Source organism: Micropterus salmoides, unplaced genomic scaffold (genome assembly GCF_014851395.1).
Source record: "Micropterus salmoides isolate LMB-PRFRI ecotype aquatic unplaced genomic scaffold, ASM1485139v1 Ms_hic_scaffold_15, whole genome shotgun sequence".
In the NCBI taxonomy this organism is placed as follows: Eukaryota; Metazoa; Chordata; class Actinopteri; order Centrarchiformes; family Centrarchidae; genus Micropterus; species Micropterus salmoides.
Genome location: NW_024040596.1, coordinates 1,822,125 through 1,849,458, shown reverse-complemented (window position 1 = coordinate 1,849,458; position 27,334 = coordinate 1,822,125). Strand labels below are relative to the sequence as shown.

The window sequence follows — 27,334 nt, the reverse complement described above, 5'->3', positions numbered from 1 at the left end:
CACATATATGTGCCCATATATACTGTACATATACAAATCTACTTAAACAAACTAACTTGCCTTCTTTTCCAAGCCTTTAAACCTTAATTCTATTTTTACTTTAACTCTTTGATCAGTAAAGTGAGCGTCTGCAACACAACAGTTCTCCCTGTGAGATCAAGAAAGTGATTCTGATTTCTGATTCTTAATAAACAGAATTTGAAACACTTTAATGATCACTGAGGGGAAATTGTTGTGTTGCAGACGCTCACATTGCACATCAAGGCATAAAGGAATAGAAATAATAATATAATTATTATTAGAATACTTGGTAAGTAAAAAAGTATTTAAATATGAAATAATAAAGAAATATAAAGGAGTGTGGATAAACAGGCCTACAAACACAACACAGTAAACAGAAACAACATTTACATTCATCCTCCCATTCATGAAACAACTGATTTGACTGTTTGTAAAATATCTGTTGAATGAAACTTGGATTTATTTGACAGCTGCATTTTTGTGTGTCACTGCTCTCGCACGGGTGAGTGTGAACACAGTTGGTTTGTGTCTGGACATTCCTGAAAGTCCTGCTCACTTTTTGATGGATGACAGAATGGATATATTGAGTCTAAACATGCTGGAATCTGCCAGTTTGTAATTATAGTGTAAACTCCCCTATGTGTCGCTAAAACCAACAAATAGTCTTAGCCCCAGTTTGTGTCTCTCATGTATTACCATAAACTGGAGACTCCTCAGACTCGTCTCACCATCTGTAGAAGAAATAACTTTCTGTGTCTGTTGCACATAAAAAAAAAAACTCCCAAAACTTTTTAACTCGAAATATTATCAAAACCACAATATATCCAATTGCAACATCCAAATCTCAGGAGCCTTTTATAAAAATCTATTTTATAATTATACATGAAGCTTAGCGGCGCCACAGACACACAGAAAACTTGACTTTATGGACCAATTTATTGCTCGGTGGATGCTTCACTCACAAGGCTGACACATCCTCCTAAATGACAGCAGCTCTAATCTAACAGCGTCAGTGTTAAATATACTGTATATAGTTACAATGTAGAGAATAATGCAGCTGAAGGACATCTAAGAAAATGCACCCCGCTCTCCATTAAACACTCTGAGAGAACACGTATATCAGATTATACTCTGCAGGAATAATGGGATTATACATGACTTTGCTTTGACATCAGCATTATATATCTGCCTCCAGCCTCCCTGCTGTTTAAATATCGGCATCGTAATATCTGTCAAAATTAACACAATATGATTTTTTTTGTTCTGTTTTAACTAATTTCTCAAGTTGAGACTCTGTTTTCTAATCCAGACAAAGACAGTAGCCAGAAAACCCATCGGCTGTTTGTTTGTGTGTTTAGCCCGTGGTTTTGTCTCAATTTACAAAACGTAAAACGTGTATAATTACATTGAATTTGGTGTGATATTTTTTACTGAGCACGGTCAGTGTTCCTGGAAGTCACACGACAAAACCCTGGAATATTCTGGTACAATTATCAAAAAATTAGAAAGCTTTTCTAAATATCATGAATGTAAGTTTTGCTAACTTTGTCTCAAAGGCGTGAAAAAGAAATGATATTAGTTTGTTTAATTAGATTTAACTGTGTATTATGTATGTGTATATGCATATGTGAGTGTATATATGTGGGTGCATGTGTGCATGTATATATTTTCCTCTTCTTATTCCCCTTTCTGTATTGTTTGACACTGTATAAGCTGTACTCTGGGCCTGGCTGTACTGAAGTACAGAATCAGAATCAGGTTTATTTCCAGGTACATTTGCACCAACGAGGAATTAGCCTTAGTATATTTGTTGAAGGTAGAAACTGTAAAGAGATCAAACAATGTGCAAGTATACCAAATAAAACAATAATACTAATACCAAGAAATATAAAGGATTATCAACAAGGAATGTACAAAAATTCACAATGAGCAAGAAAGAATAAAGAATTAGTGCAAAGTACACAGTTCAAAGTGTGGTGTCCTGTAAGCCTGTGCTGGCTGGGACACAATAATTAATTAAACTTTATTCATTCATTCATTCTGTACATTTCATATATTTAAAGTTTACACTCTGAGCAGTATCAATTTCACAGAATCAGCGGGAAAGAAAGAAAGAAACATATTTAACCCATTTTTCACCTCAAACTGTAAAATAAGCAGCTTGTTTTGTTTAAATTTGATTAAATTAAATAAATAAATTCACTTCATTGACTTTACTCCCAGCACGGCAGGCAGAGGTGCTTTTGTTTTGAAAGGAGCGAACCGGACGCGGTGAAGGCCCCGTGACGCAGCTTGACTCGGGTCCAGCAGGTTGGGACCAGCCCGGGACTGCAGCCTCCCCCCAGTCTCGGCCTCTCCCCCGGTCTGATAGTTCCCGTGTTCCTCCTGCGTTCATCGACTAAAACAAGCCAACAGAACCGGACTGAACCCGGGACCCGCTCGGCTTCCCACCAAACCGGAAGCAGGGTTTATTTAGTAAACAAACGGCTCGCTTCGCGGTTATGGGGCGAAGACTGGCGTTTTAAATCCGTTTGAAGCGACTCTGTGGGCGGACACACAGGACCCGGGACGCTAGCTAACTCCCAGGCATCTTCTCCTGGTCTCATCGGTTAGTCCGCCGCAGCCATGGCAGCAGGACGGACGGGTCTGGGTCTGCTGGTCCTGGTCGGGTTGAGCTTCCACCGCGGCGGCTCCTTCAACCTGGACGTGGACAAACCGCTGGTGTACTCCGGAGAGGAGGGCAGCTACTTCGGCTTCTCGGTGGACTTCTTCAAGCCGAACGACCAAAAGTAAGACTCCCAGCAGAGAGATGAAGACCAGGGTCAGGTTCGGCAGCTAAGGGGGACAGTTAAGACAAACCCGGGTCCAGATCAAACACCGCTTTACCCAGAACTGTCAGATCCGGACTAGGCTGCACCAGAGAGGCTAAAGGTCCTTTTAAACGTGGTTTTAGATTTATGTTTTCTTTCTTATGTAGACCACATTAGACCAGGTCCACATCAGAAACCACTATCCCTACAGCTGCCAGATCCGGACTAGGCTGCACCAGAGAGGCTAAAGGTTCTTTTTAAAACACACTTTCAGATTTGTGAAACATTTATTCTACTTGGGGAGAAACAAAAAAGGGAGATTTCCCTGTGTTTTTTATTTTACATGTAGACCACATTAGACCAGGTCTACATTGTAGACATTGTAGTCTACATTGTAGACCTGGTCTAATGTGGTCTAGGCTGTCCCAGAAGAGCTAAAGTTCCTTTAAAACTTACTTTCAGATGTGTGAAACTTTTATTCTGTTTGGGAAAATTACGATTTATGTATATTTTTACCACATGTAGACCACATTAGTCTGGTCTAATGTGGTCTACATGGTCTACCAGGTCTGGTCTAATGTGGTCTACATCTGGTAAAAATATATATAAATCGTCATTTTTCAATTTTCAACAGAATAAAAGTAAGTTTTAAAGAAACTTTAGCTCTTCTGGTGCAGCCTAGACCAGAACTGACAGCTGTAGGGATAGTGGTTTCTGATGTGGACCTGGTCCAATGTGGTCTACATGCAGATAAAAACCCCCATATAAATCGTCCTGTTTTCTATTTTCCCTAACAGATTAAAGCCTTCTTAAATCTAAAACTGTGTTTAAAGACACTTTCGCCTCTGTGGTGCAGCCTAGTCCAGATCTGACAGTTCTAGGGATAGTGGTTTTGGATCTGGACCTGAGTTTCCCTTAACTGCCCCCCTTTACTGCTGAATCAGCTGGACTCGGTCCCGTCTTCACCGTTCGGCTCACGAGGATCGGTCAGACCGGCGTCTCTCCCCTGCTGCGTCTTTGTGTTTTAAAAAATAAAAGGTGGAAGTGACTGGAACAGCGTTTCGGAACGAAGCCGGTTTAACTCCTAAATTTGCACATTTAAGGTAAAACCGAGGCATAAAAGGTGGTTTGAAGGAGTCTGAGTTTATATGACGTCGTGTGTTCACACATTTAGAGATGATTAAGGGACGTTTGATGCGACGTCGCCGCAGCTTGAGGTTGAAAGTAGTCTCTGTGGTACCATGGTAACACTCCTCAGCAGCCTTCCTGTTTGTGTTTCCTGCTGCAGTCTCTGTTTGACAAGATAACGGGCAGCGAAATATCTGGTTTGTTAAGTACGTCTGCTCTCCTATTGGCCCAGATACAACATATGTCCTGGGTGCACAAACGCTGAGAGGGATCTTTTTAGGTTGTCTTTCCGTGTCGAGCCAAATACTTATAAATACTCCCACACGATGATTACAAGCCACAGTTACACATGAATCAGCGCTGACACGAAGCCAAGAGAAACATCCACATCATCTCACGGAGCGTGTGCTCTGAGGAGGGGCGCTCTCCAGCTTTACATGAACGACGCTTTTTGCTTTTCCAGCCAGGCTGTGGAGATAAATCCTGTTTCCCCGAGTAAAGCGAGCCGGTGTGAACAAACTAACTGTGTAGCTCTCACAGCTCCTCTCAGAACCTGCAGCATCTGCCTGTTTTTAGTGGCCGAGCTGCAGACGGGCGGTGAGGTAAAAGGAAAACCCAACGTTAGGTGTGTCAGTAAGTTTCAGCGCACCTCAGCAAACAAAGAGTATTTTCATCGCCCATTAATCTGTTGATTGTTTTCTCGATTTACTGTAAAACTAGCCCAGGTTTTTTTTATTAGCTTCAGTCAAGGGATGAACCGAATGTTGGGCCAAAAAAAATCACTTTCTGTGTTCGGCCTAATGAGTCAAAAGACCGAATAAGTCACAAAAAACAATCACGTTGACGTGTCGGCAGTGTGGAAGCATTTTAAAGTGTCCATTAAAAGTAAATGGACTCATGTAATTTACTTTACCGGACCCTGTCAGGCCCCAGGCCCCGGGCCCCCCCACCATAGTCTCCCCACATCCAGAGGAAAAAGCACATTTTGACTGTTTAATTTTTGCAGTGGTAAAAAAGACTTGGTTTTGGGACGGTTTTTCATTATTTTCAGCCTCAGCTAAGGATTTTCATTTCGGTGCTTCCCTGCTTCAGTCACTGAACTCACCTTATCTAAATTTGGGCCTTTAAGTCCTTTCACACAAACCTCTTATCAAAGACGGGAAAATGTTGAATGTGTGAATTACTTGTGATTACTTGTATAAAAATATCATTTACAGCTGGAACGTGTACAGATATTGTGAGGTCGACCGTAGAGGTTCAAGCGTTCACCTTGCAGGGAAACGATCCACCTGGAATGTGAGCTTGCATGTATTTGATTGGCCAACGCGGCGCCTTTTTACCAGATGACATCATGTTGCGTTGCAGCTGAGCCCGGTTCAGCTGTTTGGCTGTTGGACCCAGAGCTCCCCGCTGTGACTCCTGCGGTCGTGATGTAAACAACATAATCACTATGATGACGACACATTAAACTATACCGGCGCTTAAACAAACAGGGTCACGAGGCTCGACCAAAGACTATAAACTGCGGTCAAACCCTTAACTGTCCCCCCTCGTCCTCTCCTCAGGTCCGATGTTCTGATCGGAGCTCCCCGGGCCAACACCTCCGGCAGCATTGTGGAGAGGGGAGCGGTGTACAGCTGCCCCTGGAAGAGCTCCTCAGCCTGCCAGCAGCTGCTGTTTGACAGCTCAGGTACCAAAACCTCTGCTTTATGTTTCCCAGCTGTGGCTGCACTGCTGCCTTCTTCAGTTCAGTTTAATAAGATTTCATAAATGTCATCAGAGAATCGGCACCACTGAAGCGCCGATAGGTGGGTCATCATTATGACCACATGCCATGGCCATGTCATGTCAGAAGAGTTTCACCACTTTTTATTATTGTCGTTTGTGCTGTGCTCACGTAAGTTACCATAAACTGGCAAAGGTTGGTTTCTGGGTTTCTAAACATTTAGTTCAGTTTATTCACAAAACATTAAAATACAAGTACAATCATAAGACATAATGCAGATTTGTGAAAAGGGGACACCTTGGTAAGCTATCTGATGCTACGTATTATCTGGATAAATACTACAAATAAATAAAGTACATGCAATCTACAGTATCATTTCTAACCTACATAGAGAAAACAGCTAAACCACCCAGTGGTCTCAAGATGTTCATTACATCAGTCTAGCTAACAGGAAAAAATATTATAATTATAATAATCTTTACTTCTATAGCACCTTTCATACATAAAATGCAGCTCAAAGTGCTTAACATCATGAGCACTTAAGTGAAAAAGTACATAAATAAATAAATAAAACATACAATACAGCAACACGTAATCCACAAGCACAAAAACACAGATATTAAAACTGTGAAATGGTAACAGCCACAGTGTGAAATAAATACAATATATGAGATCAGTTAAAAGCAAAAGCATAAAAGTATGTAAATAAATAGAAAAACAACAGTACAATTTAAATAAATTCCAGAATGAAAAAAGACCCTGCTGACCCATGTTGGGGGCCCAACAGCACATTTGTGGCCTGTGGCCCCCTGAATAATCCAGCCTTGTCTCAGCTGCTGCGTTCCATGAATGAATGCTAAAACTACACCGTGTTTAGAAGCAGAGACTAAAGACAGTCTGGGAGTACGTCCACAGTACGCGGGTTAGAGCTGTAAAACCTGTGTTTAAAAATGCCGGCTTGGTGTTTCAGCACGTACAAAGTAAACAGAACTTTTACGAAAAGATGCCGGGGCTGTGAAGCAGTTGAAAAAAAAAGAAGAGATTTAGCCGTTTTCATGTTGTTCAGTGAAGACATGCTGCAAAAATGATTGGCGGCTTCATGTAGTCTGGCTCACAGTAAAGAAACGGATTTTATAAGACAGTTGATGCTGAACTTGACCATAATTGATAAACGAGGTTCACCTGATTAGTGTGCCCCTTTGTCCTTTAAAGCTAACAACACTAATATACACACTATGAACAAAACAACAGTAGGCTTTGATTTCATCAGTATGAACGTCTGAAAACTTTAAGATTCATTTCAGAAAGTGTTTTGCAAGGAGACACAAGGAGAAACTGATAAGTAGCAAGAACGCTGGTGAGAGTGTCATTTTCACTTCTAATACCAGGCCGTGTAGCTCTCACAGTTTGTTAGTAACAGTGTGTTTTGATGGGATAATAAGCATTCAGCTCAGCCGGCTGCTGTTATCTCTGGTTCGGGACTCGTTCAGGAATGTGTGGTGAAGCAGGAGGTGTGTGGACTCGTCCAGGGACTGTGTGTAGGCAAACTCCGGCTCTTTGTCTTCTGTTAGCAAACAGCTCCTTCCAGCAGTGATGATTATTGTGTAATTTATTGAGTCACGTTGCTGGAACAACAATGAAAGGCAACAGGAGCACAGGATTTTAATACAGTAATGTGTATAATGTGTAAATATTGTGTTTTTCTGGAAGTGTTCTTCCTTTTAATGGCTTCCTAGAATTGTTATCATTTCCTCTGTGAAATCCTTTTGGTAATCTGTGTTTAGACTGGCTGTGAGCGGTCACAAACAGACGCGTGTTCTTCCTGATTACAGTGTTGATTGTGTTTTTTTCTGGTAAAGAAATATGGGGGTGGGGAGTAGGACGAAAGAGAACAGACATGTAGAGAGATGTGAAGTAATGGTAAAAATACAAATATCACTGAAGATGAATAATCGTACCACAACTAGAATGGGTATTTCCCAAAGAAAAGTGTTTCCTCTACCATTGTTTTGGGGGTGCTGTCCACTATAAGTATATCTTTAGATAGTGCTACTCGGAGGTGTTTGGGCCCCAGGACAATAGCTCAGCTCATTCTGGTTTTTATATCTTGAAGGCACGGTTCGATATATATAATTGAGTATCATCTGCATAACATTGAAAGTTTATGGAGTGTTTCCTGATAATATTGCCTAAAGGAAGCATAAACAAGGCGAACAGGATTTGTCCAAGCACAGATCCTTGTGGAACTCCCTGACTAACCGTGGCATGCATGGAGGATTCATCATTAACATGTAAAAACTAAAATTAATCTGATAAATAGGACTTAAAGCAGCTTAGAGCGGTTACTTTAATGCCAATTAAACGTTTAGGTCTTTGTAATAGGATGTGATTGTTAACATCGCTAAGGACTCTCTGTAATCTTCTGTACTTTATGCTACTGTTACGCTGCTGTGGTTTAGCATGACAAAAAGTTGTCTGTGAAGAGTCTCAGTCATACAGGTCATAGTTACCCAAGGACGGTTAAAGGTTAAACTTTTTGCCGCTCATCCGAGGAGCTTAGATCTCTCTCTCAGTTTCAGAACTGAACTGGATGAGAGGCAAACGTCTTCAGATATCTTTTACCAGTCCAGTTGCCCTAGACTTAGGTTATCCCATAAAGTACCTTGTGGTCACAGTTGGCGACCTCCAGCAATGTAGTATGTAGTCTCAATTTGAGATTATGGAGAAATACTTTAGGACTTGAAAGGAAAGTGTAGCAGAACATTTGAGATGAGCTCTTTCAACCAGAAACATGTTTTATTTTAGCCTGGAAAAAAAGGGCTTTTCTGATGTGTCACTGACAGTTCAGCCTGTTTCCTGTAAGACAACAGTCTGAATGACTGCTGCTTTTTTGGCAAAACTATAAAATAAGCAGGGCTCATGAGGTAAAACCATGCACCCGCAGCTGTTGACGCTTTTATAAAATGCGATGAGAAGATCATTTGAGAGAAGCAGCAGGACAGACTTTGTCTTTTGACTCATGGAAGTTTAGGTTGGATGTCAGAAAGTAAGGCCAAAAAATAAACTTCAAGGCGACCTGGCGGTCCAGCAGTTAAGGCGTAAACCATGTAACCACAAGTCTGTCTGTTGCTTTGTCTTGTCCCTCTTTCCTGTCTGCTACCGTGAAATAATAGATAAGTAAGTAATTTCAAACCCACACAACAAAGTTGGTGTAAGATCCTGATAAGACATTCATGATATTTCCTTTGGCTGTAATGATGCAACCACATAATATGCCTTCAGAAATATTTTGTTGACAAGAATAAGCAACGGGAGGCACCATGTCTCACTCAATGAGTTCCGTATTGTCTCTTGTAATTGTTTTACTATTGAATGTATTTGAACAGACATCTTACCATTAGCACAGAATATAATTGGCTGGGATTGTCCTTGTATTTTGGGATTCTTCAAATATACTTTCATTCAGCAGTCTAACAACTGTTCTGAATCAGTGCCCCCCTCCGATGATATCATGCAGACTGATGCTAAAGCTAACAAGCGTAATTGTTCAACGCTAAACGTAGGCCTTGAGGTGGTGATGGCACAGTGGATAAGACACATACCCTTGGTGTGAGTCCATTGTGACACCAATGTGTCCCTGAGCAAGACACTTAACCCCTCGTTGCTCCAGAGGCGTGCGACCTCTGGTATCTATAGTAGTTGTAAGTCGCTTTGGATAAAAGCATCAGCTAAATGAATAAATGTAAAGGGATAAATAACAGAAAAGTCCAAGTAAGGAGGTGGTCAGGGTGGATGGGTGGGTCAGAACCCGGACTTTGACCAAGGAGAGTTTTTTCCCGTGTGAAACAAAAAGTAAGTCACGTAAGAAACTTAGTTATTTTAACCCAAACCATGATCTTTTTCTAAACCTAACCAAACTTTTCGCAGCGTTAAGAACTGGCTTTATTTTGAAAGTCTAAAGACCAAGAGGTTTTGACCAGGCATCCAAATGTGACGCCCTGGGATGAGAACGGGTTGTGAGTTGATGATCCATGTAGAAGACATGTTTGTATTGCAATGTAAAGCTAGTTGCCTCTAATTTTATAAGTATGAAAAAGAAAGTTCATCCCTCAAACAATCGTAGGTGACTGCTGGTAGTAAGCTAGCTGGCAGTATATTGGGAAACTTCACTGCGTTGTTATTTACATACCATACATCACAGAAGTTAGACAGGTCAGCTCAGATTAGTTTATCAGCTTCTCAGTAGGTGTGGCCATGATAAAGATTGAACTCATATAATCAGCTGCCTGTGTAACACAATGTGTTATGGTGGAATTTCAAAACACGTCTCACCTGTTGTTGAAACTCTTCAACCTCAGGATTTCCAAACCACTGAGTAACACGTACTGATAGACGTGACTTAAATGGTTTACCTTCTCTCTCTGAGAGTAGGTGTCGTTGTCCTGATGTTTTCTTCTGTGAGAGCAAACTGAGTACAAAGAAAAGCTAAAGTCTCTGGAAAGAGGGAGAGAAGAAACAAGCCAGGTGTTTTTACTAATATAATGTGATGTAACTTAAATTGGCGCCTTGAGGAGACTCAGTTCATGCAGCAACAACTGACTGAAGTCCTGCTGTTGCTGCAACAACTTGCCCCAAAGCCACAAATAAATGTTTTGTCTGAAGTGATAAATATTCACGTAACAGGCCGCTTCCTGTTACATCTTGTGAGCTAAAAATGTGACGAGGATGAAGAAGAATGTTTTCTTTCTCTAAGAAGCTGCCTCACCGATTTTGGAACGTACTTTAGGTTTTTAGATAGTTTTAAGTTTAAGCTACTTGAGAGTGAATTCTGATTCATATCGGGGTTTTGTGAAGCTTTTAACCTCTTTTTATGCTTCTGCTGGTTTTTACAGACTGAATCTAAAAACTCAAATCTGTTTCAAGACTGTGATCATATATTTATTACATTTATTGCTTGTAGAAGGCGAAAGAAGACATGCATTTAATCTTTCTCACACTCTGCATATTTAACCTGTAAATTCATCTGACAGCAATCAAGTTCACTAACTAATAGTAAGTGTGCAGGTGTGCTCAGGTAAGCACATGTGCTAGCGTGTCACCAGCAGGCCTATTGCACAACTCAGGCTAAAGTGAGATGGGAATGTTACAAAGCCAGGCAGGAGACGTAAAGAGCTGCATGTCAGAGAGACCGGCCAGGACTGCTGTGTCCTCCGAGTGTCTCAGGGAAACACAAGCTGCCGTGATGAAAACTGAATATCTATATTTAAATAGCTGTTTTAGTTTGAACCCCTTCCACAACATGTGAGCATAAAGACCACATTAATAAAACCAAAGGAACAACTCTGTATCGACCTTCTCTTTTTTAGTTCCTTCCATTTATGCTTTAGTCTGTACACCTCTGGTCCCTTCTGCAGCAGAAGAGCCACAGTGGCCCGAACAAAAGACGATATTTCATGCAGGAATTTATCTTTCCAAAAGTTTTGGTGCTGTATTTTATTCCGGGATAAGACATTTACGTATTCATAATCGGATATTGTTCCTAGTGACACCCCAGCTCGCTCAGGGAGCGTTGTATTATGCTGGAACTGAAAGGATTAAACGTTTGAGTGATTAGTGTATTAGCAAAAAAATGATTTATTTGGATAATGGAATTGTAATTTGACCTTCTAGTTTCACCTTCTCAGTTGTGGTAACTTTTCTCTCAGTTTCATCTGACTGTAAAACATATATTCGGGTTTCATTTCATCATATCTCTGTGGGCTGTTAGGAAACTGCTTTAATGAAACTGACTGCAGCTCTACATCAGTCTTAATGTTGCCAACAGAGCGAGTTTATGGAGTCTTTTAGACTAAGACCAGATTAACCGACAGGAGTTTCTGACAGCTTGTGTAACGTTTTTTGGAGGAAACAAATTCCTGACAAGTGCAAACGAGTCTCCCGATGTCTTCACTGCAGAAACAGACTGAATCATCTGTCAAGCAGTCAAGAACATCTGCTGTCACCTAACGTCACGGTGAAGAGCCTGAAACTAATCGTGACCGTATGTATAGAGCTCAGAACTCTACTATAAATATGTCAGATTTGGTACATGTGAACCTGTTTGGTTGTAAATAACAGAGGTTTTGAGATGGGCAGATATCTTTATAAGTTACCACCTCAAAGGAAAATAAAATACAAGATATACATAAGAAAAGAATTATTCACATTTGAACATCAAAAACCATTTTGTTAAACACCAAAAGAGAATTGCACAGTTTTAAATTTACAATGGCATTGTTCCAACCCCAACAACGGAAATCCATCTCCTTTAAAATCTTTGTTTGCTTTTTAAAAAAACTTAAAAATACCTCTCAAATCATATTGAGTCCCGTATTGAGAAAAAACTTTTGGACACGGTGTGGAATTGACTTTGAATAAGCCCTTAACATTTTCTGCATTATTTTATACTGAAACACATACTTTAATTTCACAACTCAGTGGATTTGTGGGATGTTTCCATCTAATCGTCATGCGAATTTTAAGTGGAATTTTGAAATGTCGTAAAAAAAAATCCAAATAAGTGCGTTTGGAGCGAATAAACCAGGCTACAGCAAGCGTAGTTACGTCAGTAGTAGTTTTTTCAAACCAGAAACAAAACCAGTCACAAGAACCTGATGGCCATTGATCTTAGAAAAATGGAGAGAGGTCTTCAGGAATGTGTTTCAACCAGCTGATCAGACGTGAGTTACAAGTTTGCAAGTCTCGGTCTCGACCGCATTTCTACTCGGTCTTGTCTCGGTCTCGGGCATTGAGGACTCTGGATTTTAGACCAGTCAAGATCATAACTTTGGGAATATCAATAAATTGCTTTTGGATTGTCTGATTTATTTGTTAACATCCTCAAGTTGATTGGATGTAAAATGTTTTGCTTCAAATGCAACCGGTAACCCTAATTAAAATGTGTTGTTCCCGTTAACGACTGTCCCGCCTCCCTGCGATGGTAAAAGTGTTGAATAACGACACTTACGTTGATTTCAGCTCTTAGTGTTTGTTTTAATGGGAATGTGGATCTTTAAGATCAATTTGAGACGTACTTTTGATCTCGTTCCACATTTTATTGTGTGTCATGTAATGCGGGGAACTGGTCTTGGTCTTGACTCACCTCGCCGTCCCGCGGTCATGGTCTCAGCCCCTAAAAGTCTTGGTCTCGTCTCAGTCTTGATAAACTCTGATCTTGGTCTTGGTCTTGACTCAGTCTCACCCTCCCGCGGTCATGGTCTCAGCCCCTAAAAGTCTTGGTCTCGTCTCAGTCTTGATAAACTCTGGTCTTGGTCTTGGTCTTGACTCAGTCTCGCCCTCCCGCGGTCTTGTTCTCAGCCCCTAAAAGTCTTGGTCTCGTCTCAGTCTTGATAAACCCTGGTCTTGGTCTTGACTCAGTCTCGCCCTCCCGCGGTCATGGTCTCAGCCCCTAAAAGTCTTGGTCTCGTCTCAGTCTTGATAAACCCTGGTCTTGGTCTTGACTCAGTCTCGCCCTCCCGCGGTCTTGGTCTCAGCCCCTAAAAGTCTCGTCTCAGTCTTGATAAACTCTGGTCTTGGTCTCGGTTTGGGCGGTCTTGACTACAACACTAGTCTCAGTCGCTAGTTTCAAGTCTTCTTCAACACAGCATGATGTTCATTTAGTAAATTATGGTCCCATTTAGAGGCACAGAGACCAGGATTCAGGGGAGGCTTTAGGGCGGGGCTACAAGGCACCGTGTAAATTTAATCAGCCTCTCTGAAAAAGCTTATTAGGATTCACTGTTCACTTTCTCTGGTGAGTACATTTAGTTTTAAGCCTCTAGTTTGCTAGACAAAATTATCAGCACTGTTAAAATGGCAGCTAGCTAAGCAAGCTAGCTAGCTCCGCACACGGCCGTTGGCTCCAACGTCTCCTCCAAATATGGTCATCAAACTCGAGGCTTCAGAACGGCAGTCCACAAACCAACGGATGACGTCATGATCACTACGTCCATTTCTTATATACACAGCTAGTGTAACCAACTTTTAAAAAAATACCTAATGCTTGTTTTTGTAGTAAGACTATTCAATTTAAAGTTGTTTTATAGGTTTGCCCCCATAGGTCCACACAGTAAGAACGTAGATATTTGAGAGTTTATAAAATCAGATGACGATATTTCATCCTGGAGTTATTGTTTTAAAATAAACAAACAGTCTTATGTCAGATCTGTTTGTTTTACAGTGTAAAAACCAACACAAAGTCTGTGTAATGATGACCCCTTAAAGCCAGCTGCAGTTTCTTCTATCTTATCTGCACAAACACAGACGCTGATGCATCTGCAACAAGCTAATATCAGCTGCACCTGAATGTTACTGCAGCCCTGTTATGTCCATAAAAGGTGAGTTTGTCTCATGCAGCCTCAGAGAGTCTCAGTCTACAGGATGTTTACATTTAGTCTGCGACCCTGCAGCCTCTGAAACCATCACTGTCCGCTCACGCTGCTCCCTCTGGCTGCTACGCTGTTAAAGAGTGTGTTTTCCTCCCACAATAGATTCCTTTGTTGTTGATCTGACCTACATGATTGCCGGCCAAAGCATTTACTGGACCACAGAACAGAATTAACTGGAAGTCTTTTCTCTGTGTGTGTTTGTGTGGTATGACTCGGACTAACCATGATGCACTAAAAGCTTTTGTTCCTGCTGGATTTTATATTTTCCTGCAGAAGTGTGACTGGCCCTGAAATATCCATGTTCCTGCTCTGCTGGGCAGCGTGAAGTGACTGGAACAGATAAAACACTGTGTTATAAAAAGAAACTCTGAGATTATAACTTCCTTCTTGTCTGTGTTGTTAGATGTTCACTAAGCCTGTTCAGGTGGTAAACTCCTTTTCTCTAAAGACTAACGCGCACTGGAGGATTTTCAGATCTTAACTGATTTTGGGAGACCACCGACATAACGACAGAATAAATCCATGTTTAATATTTTAATTCTTACTTGTGCTGTTTTTTCATTAAATACCTGCGAGCTGTACTGTCTCCGTTCACAGGACTTTACCGCTCTGAAAAGAGATTTTCAATCTCAATGAAGCCGTCTGTGGTTACACTAAACGGTTTCAGAGCTGCAGTTCCGGGGGACTTGGGATCTCACAGAATCTCGCGTGATCAAACGTGACTTCAGACGGAAACAAACACGGAGGTAGACTCGTCGGTTTGTTTTAGTAATCGAGTATTCTACAGATTAATCGGATACTCGACTCGCTGTGTTAGACCGGGTCTTTCTGCGCGGATGCTGAAGCCTTGCTGCTGTGGCTGGTTCTGCGTTACAGCCGACTCGCCGGACAGAGCTGCTGTTTTCTTTCAGCTTGAAATGATCCCAGACTTTCTGTCCTGTCTCTTCTTCCTCCCTCGCTGTTTTCTCTCTCTTCCTCCGCTTTGCAAAGCAGCGCCGTCACATCACATCGTCTTCACTTGTCCACAGCGTTGGCTGTTGCAGGTTTCAACAACAATACAACAAATGTTCAATAAATGTTTTATAAGTGTTTATTCACTTGATTCAAATGCAAATTAGGACTTAACTTTTATTAAGATGTTTATTTTGTTGAGAAAAGGACTGAAAAAAGCTTTTACTTAATTTTCCTCGTGCATATTTGCTGAGAAAGATTTTTACCTATAATAGTTTTGAATGTTCAGCCTCAGATTTGTGAAGTGATCCACTGTTTGGCATCAAGTGCTGACCATAAAGAAAAGTTTAAACCACAATTAACCATCAGGTGTCTTCAACTCAAACATCAGCCTTTATAGACGGGGTCCTGTTTAACGTCATCACAGAGAAGCAACCAGGCGGCAGAAAGCAGCACTGTGTCCTCGCGGCTTATTCATTTATACGGCATATCGAGCTGCAGGGGTGCACAAATATCTCTGAAATTATAAGGAGTTACTTTTTACTTGTTACTCATTTTAAAAATTAACAATATTATTTATTTATTAAAGAAAACTCATTATGTTACAAGTACTTTCAACCACCGCGCCCCAACATTAAAAGAGACGGGAAATCTGTTCAGCAGCTTATTTTAGAAATGAATCCACTTCACTGGAGCAATAATGAACCTGAGGAGGCAACAAGCAGCCGAACTGGAAACACTGCAGCCTCTTATTAAAAATAATAAAAAACAAAGCAGGGCCCTCCTGACTTTTTAACTGATCACTTATTCATAACAGCAACGACGAGGATGATTTTTACAGTGCATAACATTTCTTTACATCAAAAAACAAAGCAAGTCTCTCCTGACTTTTCAAACCAGTCTTCATAACAGCAACAATGTTTTTAACGCCTCTGTCTGCGATAACAAAATAAAATCACGCAAGCGTCTCGACGTTACTGTTTTGCACGTGTGTTTATAAGAGAAGTATTAAGTGCTTTCACAAAACGTTGACTGACGCCACTCTGTTTCACGTTTCTTAGCACATGCTTCTTGAAAGCTTTCTGCTGGTCTCAGCGTTTACGGAGGGCCGTGTTCTCTGCACCTGTGTGACACACCAAGTTTGGTCTGATGACTTCCAGCTGTGGAAAGAACGCCTCTCTCCCTCGTTCTTCCTTTAGCTTCTTGGCTAGCAGCTGACTTGTTACGTCCGGTGTCGCTGACCTGCAGCGCGGTCGCCCATGTCATATATACAAGAAACCCGTCTATACTCGAAAGAAATAACAATTTGATACTCATCATGATAATTATCGATATCAGAAGTTTTATCGTGATAACATTTTTGGCCATGTCGTCCAGCCCGAGGGTCAAACATGTTTGATATATCCACAATCTGTGGATATAACGTGTGACCTTCAGATCCTGTCTGCCAGCCCTTCACCCTACAGGGTCATTTGGGCTGAAAATCTGCGTTGACCAGCCCGGGTCGGGAACGTCCCCGCCATTGTGCGAGGGACAATCTGACCCTGTAGTGAGCAGCCTGGTGTTTCTGTGTGGACCAGGTTCTCTGTGATCCGACACACCGTTAAATCCTCGCTGAGCCGTCTGACAGCACAAACAACTGAATCACAGAGCAGGAGCAGCCCGAACACACAGCTGCTGTCGTTAACCTATATTTATATTGATTTGGTCGGAGACTGCCGGGACGCCCGTCCCCCTCGCCATCATGTTTTCCAACTGAAAAGAGGCCGTAGAAGAAGAGCGACTGCTGTTTCCTGTTGTTCGCAGTCGTTATCGTTCTAACAGGAACATGAATAATTTGTGGGTAAATGAATAAAGGTCAGACAGGTTTTTCATCGTTGTGCTGAACTGATTATTTGATGAGTCAGTGGACAAAATGTTTTGATGGCACATAAATACTTTGTCAAGAAAAAAAGACGTTTCTCTGTTTCATGTCGTCGTTAGTTAAATATCTTTTTATTCTAAGATCTCACTTCAGCATCTTGACCCCCATCACCCATTACAGAATTTATTGCCAAATTTGGGACACTGATCCTTCGTTCTGTACCCACAGTGTCTGAATGGGCCCAGAATACTTCAGCCAGACAGAGTTCTGGTTATCAGTCGGCTTTAAATTCAGCTTCCAGTGTTTGTCACCGGGCTGGAGTTTCCCCTCCTGGTGGGGAAATCCCCAGCGTTTCCTCCCTGTCTGCGTTCGTCACTCCCAGCCAGGCTTTAATATTTATCTGCTGCTTATCGCTGTATTTTACAATTACAATACAACAATTATTTTCATTATTGACTAATCTGTGGATTATTTAGTTTAAACTATAAAATGTCGAGAAATTGTGAAAAATGCTCATCCCAATTTTCCACGTCCTCAATTCAAAACCCAAAGACTCTTCATTTAGTGTTAGAAATGACAAAGAAAAGCAGCAATTCCTCACATTTAAGAAGATGAAACCAGCTAATTTTTCACATTTTTGCTTAAAAAAATGACTTAATCGATTATCAAAATAGTTTCGACTAATCGTTGCAGCTCTGTGTCAGATTCAGATATAAATACAGCCAGTCAGCTGAGAGCAGCGCTGCCTCTGTGTTTGTACACAAACGTATGGGTACGACGGTGCAGATAATGTACTTTTAGAAGTATATTCAGAGTAAAGTGTCTGTTTGAAGTGTTGGGCTGGGCAGTAAAACAATAATGATAATTACAGAATTTTCCTCAATAACAATATAATAAATGTTAAATATATCGTCAGCAAATATTTGGTTTAATTCTTTTGAATCACGAACAAATTAGCACTTAATTTTTCTATTAAAATATTTTATTTTGTTGAGAAGAGGAGGCCTAAAGAAAGATGAACTAATCATATTTGTTGAAAAAGATTTTATCATAATAGTTGTGAATGTTCACCTCAGACTTGTGAAGTCATCCATGTGAACCATCTGGTTTCTTTAACATTTACTCAGGACCAAAAATCAGCCTTTAAACAAAATAATGATTTGACATTTGTCGTTAATAGTAATAATAATAATAATAATTATCGTGATAACACTTTCGGCTTTATTGCCCAGCCCTATTTAAATATGGGAACTTTTATAATGCATGTAAATATATTTGTGATCAAACTTTTTCTAATCAATATATCAACTTCTGATCAATTTCAGGCTTAAATTCACTTCCATTAAGCGTGCGTGTTACAATACCGTGGTTCCTACTACTAAAGATTATTTTCATTTCGTTCTTTGTTGATTAATCGATGAGTCGTTAGATCCAGAAAATTGTGCAAAATGTCGATCACTGTTTCCCAAAGAGAAAGATGACGTCTTTAAATGTCTTGTTTTGTCCACAACCAAAATATTTTCAGTTTACGAGCGCAGAGGAGCAAAGAAACCAGAAAATAATCACATTTGAGAAGCTGGAAGTGTTTTTCTGTATAGCTGTCCTCTGTGTGTTTGTGTCTGACTCGTGAAGAGAAACAGAAACTGCTTTTTGACCACAGAAACCAGAAGTTCTCACCCAAGCCAGGCTTAGAGTAGGAATCTGTGGTCTCGAGTGATTTATTGAAGAGAGAGAGAGAGAGAGAGAGAGAGAGAGCTGGTTTGTGACAGATAATGTACATTTAGCACGCAAACGTATAATGAGGGATCTTTTATGAACACTGACGAGATGTTTTTCTCTCCGCACTTCATCGGGCCTGTGAACACATGCAGTTTGTGTAGTAATTGGAAAGACGATCAATACATGAACAAATGGCTTTTAATCAATAAAGGCAGAGCAACTAAATAATAATTCCATATTGAGATAATACATCAAATAATCATCATAATAATGTACAGTGATTCATGCATTTGGATTTATTCCCTCTCTATTAATAAATCACATTGTACACAGGGACTAAAGCGGAACCCAAAACACATTTTATTATCTAATAAGTGTAATTTGAGGATACAAATAAATCATAAATCATTTTTTTTTCTGACAGTGTAAAAATGTATTAGTGTAAAAAAATGTGGAGAAATCTTTATTATTATTATCTTTATAAGTATTTGTCTTTGTGGCAGCAGTTTCAGTCTGGAACAGTTGTGTTTGTTTCAGGGGGCGGAGCTAGGCTGTCAGCACAGTGTGGGGGGGCGGAGCTTCATCGTGGTTTCCACCTGCTACAAAGACACATTAACCCAGTTTACTTGAGCCCAGACTCGCTCTGAAAGTCCACAGAGTCTGTCTGCTTCGCCAAACGCACCAGAAGCGCTGCAGTGCGTCCAGGAAGCGTCCCAGCGTCAAGCAGCGCAGCGCAGATGAACCGGGCAGGAAGTCAGACATTTTCAAAATAAAATATCCGTTACAGACTTCCGATCGTATATCAACAATAAACACAGTTCAATCGGGCAAAAAAGAAATTTAATCACCAAATCGACAAAATCTAAACGTGTCGGCAAAGTCCGGCAGGTAAACCGCTCTTATTCTGAAATGCTCCCTGTGGTATTTGCTAGACGCACCCGTCAAGACGAGGAATGAAAGTGAGCCACAGCGAGCTCTGAAGAATGTAGTGGAAGCACAAAAAGAACAATTAAAACCACGAGGGGCAGGCTGCACGCTCCGCTGCTGAAACGCTCCTGAGAGGCTTCCAGAGGAAGTTGATGCCGTAAATAAACCTCACAATTCCCATGATGCATGAGGGTGAAGGAGTTTTGTTAAAATGTGCTAATACGTTTGCCATTTGTTTGAAGTACAAATGTTACTTTATGATTTATGTTGATTAAATCTAGTGTGTTTGTTGGTAGTCGTCCTTCTTGTGGTGGTTTACCGTTGAAACCAGGAGTGAAGGGACTGTTTCGTTTGATAAGAGCTGCTGAATTCTCCCGGTACAGCGTATCGTCATGTACCGTTATTGTTTGTTTGTGTCCACTATAATCAGCTGAGCTGAACTTCATAGTCGTCGTTCTTCAGTCAAAAGGAAAATGACTTTATGAAGCGCTGCAGAAAGCCCCCCTGCATGGAGCTGAAATAATTGGTGCGTTAACTGATCCACAGTCAATCAACACGAAATAAATCTGCAAACATTTTGATAATTAAATAATAAATTGAGTCAAAATGTCAGCAAAACTGAGAAATAATGTAAATTTCACAGTTTTCAGGTATCGATTACACCTCATTCTGCAGCAGTGGAAGGAAAGTGAACCATGTCTACAGTAAACAGCTTGGATCTATTATATATAACATTAAAGAAGGCAGTGAAATAATGAACAAACCTCCGTCATTTAATTGTTTATTTTAGATCTCAACATGTTTTGGTGACGGAAACGTTTTTAACTTTTGCTGCTGATTTTTGTACCAATTCAGGTTTACAGAAGAACTACAAACATGGCGGCTGTTCTAACACTTTTAACCGGCAGTGGACGTGACAAACGTGTGTTATAAGGCTGGCTGGATCCCACAGTGTGAAGTTAAGCCCGTAGGCGACGAGAGAATTCACTTCATATTTCTGCTGTTTGTCTTTACAGGTGACCGGACGAATACAGAAGGAGCTCAGATGGAGTTTAAATCCAAGCAGTGGTTCGGTGCCTCGGTACGATCTAATGGAGAACACATCCTGGTGAGAATCACTACACACACACACACACACAGATATATATACACACTCTATAATGTTATATTTGTATTCTGTCTATATTAGGAATGAACGTTTGGGGGAAAAAATCTAATTGTGATTTTTCTGCCAGATGTTGCGATTAGATTTTTTTAAATTGAAGTTTAGCTAAAGTTCAATATTCACTGCAAGTCTGTTTTTGACTGAAGCCGCGTCAAGTAGCACAGAGCAGATGAACCAGACAGGAAGTCGGACACAGAACGGCAGAGAGAATCTGGCCAATTTTCAAAATAAAATACCCATTGCAGGCAAGAATCCCAGAATCGTGCATCCACAATAAATACAGTTAAAACAGACAAATTTAACTGCGTAGCTACTTAACCATGGTGGAAGCACAAAAATCAAGGACAACTGAACAAAAGTCAGCAAAATCAGACAGACAAAACGCTCTTATTCTGGAGACTCACAGACGTTTATGCAGCTTTAATGCTTCTGATGTGTGTCGCAAAGAGCTCACGAAGAAAAAAAACTTATTCAAAGCATTATTAGTTATATTAGACCACAAACCGACCACGTGTTCTGAATGATGACGTAGAAACAGGAAGAAGAGGAGGACAGGAGTGATTCAGAGATTATTACTCTCTCAAAATGTTTCATAGACTGACAGAGTTAGCAGGCCCATTACTATTATCACATTTTAACAGCTTTTAACCTGTTAATCAGGGAAAATACCCTCATGGACATGAAACATCAGCGAGGTTGGTTCATTTGCTTTCACACCACAAGCAAACCGCACCAGACCACCTCTTCAAGGAGGTCTCGGTACGCTTGTTTGGTGAGCAAACGAGTGCAATTGCTGCCTTCACACCTTCCCAAACGATCCGCACCAGCAGGTGAAAGGAATGAGCGAACTAAATGAGGCAGGTGTGAGAGCCCTCTTTCATAAACTGATTGTGCAATAAAGGACTGTCTTTATCGTGTCTTGTGTTCTGCAGGCCTGCGCCCCCCTGTACCAGTGGTCCACCTTCGGCGTCTCTGAGCGAGAGCCGGTGGGAACCTGTTTCCTGAAGAAGGGGGACACCGTGGTCGAGTACTCGCCCTGCAGATCAAGTGCGTCCCCTTCGTCTGTCTTCTCAAACAAACATTAATCAGCCAACATCACACGCGGACAGACGATCTTTAACCCTCCGTCAGCTGAGGACACACGGCCGGGACAATAAAACACCAACAGCTGCTTCTTAAAAACAGCTAAATAAATTCTAATTAACGCAGTTGACGTGAGAGGAGCAGGAAAACTCTGCAGCTGCGTCACTTTAGAAACACCTGATCCGTATCTTTGTTCAAGCAGCAGTATCTAAGTGGGTGTAGATGCAGCTGATGCTAGCACCAGGTTAGCTTCCATAAGGCCTGTTTCACCCCCCCTCTCTGAGGTGAAATGTGACGTCACTTCAGATTCTAGCCAGAGTAATGTGAGATCCCGATTGTTCCGGCTGTCTGTCTTTTCGCTGCTTTTATTATATTGGGTTTGAGAAGCAGTCAGAGTTGATGGTAAATGAGAATAAAGCTTTTATAATTGTACTTTCAGAGCTCTGACTGCTTCTGTTTCTGTTAAATATGATTTAACGTTGCTGTTTTACTTCTCTGCCCAGGTGCCAACTCACCAGAGGGGCAGGGCTTCTGCCAGGCGGGCTTCAGTGCCGACTTCCTGAAGGTAGGCAACCAAGACCAACTTGTTTATATAGATACATAACGATGAATGAAAGTGGAGAGTGAACCGTAAAACAATATCATCAACGATGATCATTTTACAGTATGTGAGATATTACAAGGCAGTCGGCTCTGATGCATCTTCATCTCTCTAAACACTTTTAAACCCATAAACGGGTGAGAGGCCAGATGTTTATTGTCAGAATGTCTTTAGATCCTGTTTAATGCAACCAGGAAGCCCTGTGTTTCTAGCCTAGCTTAGCATAAAGGTTGGAAAAATACACCTCATGCTAAAGGTTAAAATGCTCACCGTAAGAAGACAGTTTGTGTGTTCGACTGTAACATGTCGTCATATTAAAACACCGCCGAGGATGGTCCAGGATCCAGGATGGTCCAGGATCCAGGATGTGTTTGGGTCTGTGTGGTTGTAGAGGTGGAGGTGTTGTCAATAAACTTTTCCACATCTGTGGAGTAAGAACTGACCTGAGGGGCCGAATAACAAGTGAAAGTAAAACAATTGTCCCTCTGTGTTTTTGTGGTTTCAGAAGGGCAACAGAGTGGTGGTGGGAGGACCTGGCAGCTTCTACTGGCAGGGTGAGTGTGCTGTTCTAGTCTCACAGCAGGTTTAAAGAGGAAGGAACGGAGCATGCTCAGTCCGTCTCTCTACGCTCCTCTCATGTTCTCTGTGAATAACAAACGTTGCAGGAGGAGGATTCCCCCAGAAATGTTGTGGTTGTGTTGAGACGGCAGCTTCCTGTTCTCAGGGTGTCCAACAGGACGCTTCCTCTTTAATACAGCTCAGATCGCACTGTCCCGCATTTTAATCGCTCATGATAACAAAGTGCTCAGTGGAGTTTGTGACCACTCGTAGTGCTATGGAGCACGATGCACACTCAGTAGGAACCCGCAGTCAGGTGAAAATACTGACTTAGCATCTCAGAATAATGACTTAACATGCTAAGAGATGCTAAGTCATTACTTTGAGACTGTTTCTCATTAAAATGACTTACAGCAGCGGTCGGCAGTAGGCGGCCAGATCGCTTTGATAGCAGAAAAATAAAAAATAAATAAATTGATAGCGGCTGGTGCTGAAACAGATCTCAGTCGTGACAGCTGCTCACATGATCACTTCCTATAAACTTGGACTTTATGCTGCAGCACCACAGCTAATAAGTCCCAGCTGTAGTAATCTGCAGGCATTTGTTAGCAAACATTTTCAAGCAGAAACTGATATTAATTAATTCCAGTAGCACTTACAGTGATTCTTTTGGGTTAGACACTGCAGAGTGTCTCTTTCAGAGAAGCCCAAAACCAGGCAGATACTCCAAACGGTTCAAGAACTACATTCAGTTTACTTTGGATCTGCCTTGAACAGCGTTTAAAACGAATCTTACAGGAATGTTAGGAGGTTAATGATGCTGGTTATTGTCTTTACTCTGAACAAACCACAGACTGAAATTGCTTTCCTCTTCATCTGCTGAAGAACAAACACCTGGAGGTCCTGCTCTGGTAGAAAATAGTAACGTTGATCCTCTGAAACGTCCCAAACAGCAGATCGTTGATGACGTGTTGGTGTTGTGGTGGTTTGGGAAGCTGCTGCATCAGCGTGAGTAGCACGCTGTGTTGTGTCATCGTGGTCACGGCCTCCTGTGGGGATCAGGGCGCCGCCGGTACAGACGAATCATCTAGGAGTCATGTGATGTTTCTGCTGACTCTGCTCATGGGGAGCAGCTTGGTTGATCACCTCGTGGGCCTTTTCCCTGCAAGGTTTCACCAAGACCGACTGTGATTGGCTTGTGTCAAACTAACCACGCGCAAATCCACTGAAGCTGCGTTCAGATCAAAGTGACCCAGATCTGATTTGTTTCTAACAGTGTGTGAACTCTGATCTTTTCCAGTTCAGATTTGAGCCACTTTCATATGTGGTCCAAATAAGATCCAGGTCTGATTGTTAATAATGCGACCTCGGTCTGGACGTCAGATCGGAGTTCGTGTGACGCTGATGTCACTCTAGAGCGACCGTCGCCACAATTCTGCGCTAGAATGGAAACAAAATTAAACATGTTTCTCCTCGTCCTCACCTGCTCACAGATTCACTTTCTTCCACCTTAAATCCACCTTAAATCCACCGGGTCGCCAGCTCTCTGCTGAGGCACCTGCATGCTACCTGTCCAGGTTAGAAAAGGACAGAAAGTTGTGAACATTTGTCATAAATGAGCAGAATGTGACCCCGGGTTAGCGAGTCTGAGCTAACGTGAGCTAGCCTCTGTGGCTCCTTGTTTACTTCTGTACGACAGCTGCTGCTGCTGCGTGTGATGCCGTGTTATTAGTCTGTGCCAGGCTGCTATAATGTGAACTGTCAGTCATAAAAATCAGAGCTGGGCATTAAATGTGTTGAGCATTAAGAGAGAACACAGATCTTTTATGCGAACCTTCCTTTTCAAGCAGTCTTGATCCGGTTGGCAGCTTTCACAGCAGCTCAAACGAACTGGCGCACTAACCGGGCCGACGCACCAGGGCTCATTTTATCTGAACCACGTCAGGTTCAGAAGGTCGGTGTGACTTACACTTTGTCTTTATAAAAATTTTCTTCAGCATCACAGCTGATTCAGCTAATGTTGATGGAGACAGTTTGACTGAATTTAAACAGTTAAAAGTTGCAGCTGACAGCTAACTCGCTGACTTCATGGCTACCACGAGGGAGGGGCCCCAGTGTTAGACTGAAGTCAGGACTCTAACACCGAGAGCGGTCTGAAGTCTCTCCTGAGCTGCAGCTTGCATCATCGCCGCCTTAAGAGTTTAATAAGAGAGTAAAGTCCAGACAGGTGAGGCTGCAGACAGGTGTGTGTGTGTGTGTGTGTGTGTGTGTGTGTGTGTGTGTGTGTGTGTGTGTGTGTGTGTGTGTGTGTGTGTGTGTGTGTGTTGTAATCCATGTTTGTGTGGTCGTCTGACATTAGAGGGTGTGACACAGAATGTTTCTTCAGCGCTGAGTCAGTCACACATTCGTTCTCTACGACTCCTCCTGGTGTGCGAGAGCCTAATTCCTGTTTCCTGTTGAGTCAACAAACACTCACAGCTCTCTGTTCCTGATCAGACGCTCGTTAACGCTCGGTCTCTGCGGCACTTTAATTACAAGCTGTGTGTTATTTTTTTTAAAACCAAAAGTGCTTCGGCTTGTAAACAAACTCGTGTAAAATCATACGTTCTTTTTCTGTTCTTCACTCCATGTTCTGCTCCGTTCTTCCCCCTCCTATTGTTCTTCCACCACCTCTTCTCCTCTGTCCTGATTTCTGTTCACTTTTTTCTCCCTGTGTTCTCTCCTCGTTCTTTTCTCTTTCTCTTGTACTCTCCTTGTTCTCTGCTCGTTCTGTCCTCGTTCTCTTCTTGTTTTCTCATTGTTCTCCTGTTCCCCCCTTGTTCTCTGCTTGTTCTTTTCTCGTTCTCTTGTACTCTCCTTGTTCTCTGCTCGTTCTTTCCTCGTTCTCTGCTAGTTCTCTCCTCGTTCTCTTCTTGTTTTCTCGTTGTTCTCTTCTTTCCTTGTTCTCTGCTCGTTCTCTCCTCGTTCTCTTCTAGTTTTCTCCTTGTTCTCTGCTCGTTCTTTCCTCGTTCTCTTCTAGTTTTCTCCTTGTTCTCTGCTAGTTCTTTCCTCGTTCTCTTCTAGTTTTCTCCTTGTTCTCTGCTCGTTCTCTTATTGTTCTCTGCTAGTTCTCTCCTTGTTCTCCCCTTGTTCTCTGCTAGTTCTTTCCTCGTTCTCTTCTTGTTTTCTCGTTGTTCTCTTCTTTCCTTGTTCTCTGCTCGTTCTCTCATTGTTCTTCTGTTCTCCCCTTGGTCTCTCATTGTTCTGCTGTTGTTCTCCCCTTGTTCTCTGCTAGTTCTCTCATTGTTCTCCTGTTCTCCCCCTGTTCTCTCATTGTTCTGCTGTGTTCTCCCCTTGTTTTCTCATTGTTCTCCTGTTCCCCCTTGTTCTCTGCTGTTCTTTTCTCGTTCTCTTGTACTCTCCTTGTTCTCTGCTCGTTCTTTCCTCGTTCTCTGCTAGTTCTTTCCTCGCTCTCTTCTTGTTTCTCGTTGTTCTCTTCTTTCCTTGTTCTCTGCTCGTTCTCTCCTCGTTCTCTTCTAGTTTTCTCCTTGTTCTCTGCTCGTTCTTTCCTCGTTCTCTTCTAGTTTTCTCCTTATTCTCTGCTAGTTCTTTCCTCGTTCTCTTCTAGTTTTCTCCTTGTTCTTGCTCGTTCTCTTATTGTTCTCTGCTAGTTCTCTCCTTGTTCTCCCTTGTTCTCTGCTAGTTCTTTCCTCGTTCTCTTCTTGTTTTCTCGTTGTTCTCTTCTTTCCTTGTTCTCTGCTCGTTCTCTCATTGTTCTTCTGTTCTCCCCTTGGTCTCTCATTGTTCTGCTGTTGTTCTCCCCTTGTTCTCTGCTAGTTCTCTCATTGTTCTCCTGTTCTCCCCTGTTCTCTCATTGTTCTGCTGTTGTTCTCCCCTGGTCTCTCATTGTTCTGCTGTTGTTCTCCCCTTGTTCTCTGCTCGTTCTGTTATTGTTCTCTCATTGTTCTCCTGTTCTCCCTTATTCTCTCATTGTTCTCCCCTTGTTCTCTGCTAGTTCTTTCGTCGTTCTCTTCTTGTTTTCTCGTTATCTTCTCTCATTGTTCTCCTGTTCTCTCATTGTTCTGCTGTTGTTCTCCTCTTGTTCTCTGTACGTTCTCTTATTGTTCTCTGCTAGTTCTCTGCTAGTTCTCTCCTTGTTCTCCCCTTGTTCTCTGCTAGTTCTTTCCTCATTCTCTTCTTGTTTTCTCATTGTTCTCTTGTTCTCTCATTGTTATCCTGTTGTTCTCCCCTTGTTCTCTGCTAGTTCTCTCCTTGTTCTCTTCTTGGTCTCTGCTGTTCTCTTCTTGTACTCTGCTCGTTCTCTCATTGTTCTCCGCTTGTTCTCCCTTGTTCTCTCCTTGTTCTCTTCTTGGTCT

General features: G+C 41.8%; 1 protein-coding gene across 1 annotated transcript in view; it reads left to right on the top strand.

Moving 5' to 3' along the window:
• Positions 1–2,305: 2,305 nt before the first annotated feature.
• Positions 2,306–27,334, top strand: part of itgav (integrin, alpha V) — a 65,376-nt gene continuing 40,347 nt past the window's right edge. Inside the window, 6 exon segments of the mRNA XM_038720012.1 lie at positions 2,306–2,810; positions 5,525–5,649; positions 20,589–20,680; positions 21,670–21,784; positions 22,324–22,385; positions 22,927–23,038. Coding sequence (XP_038575940.1) covers positions 2,647–2,810; positions 5,525–5,649; positions 20,589–20,680; positions 21,670–21,784; positions 22,324–22,385; positions 22,927–23,038 — 670 coding nt within the window. The 5' untranslated portion in view covers positions 2,306–2,646.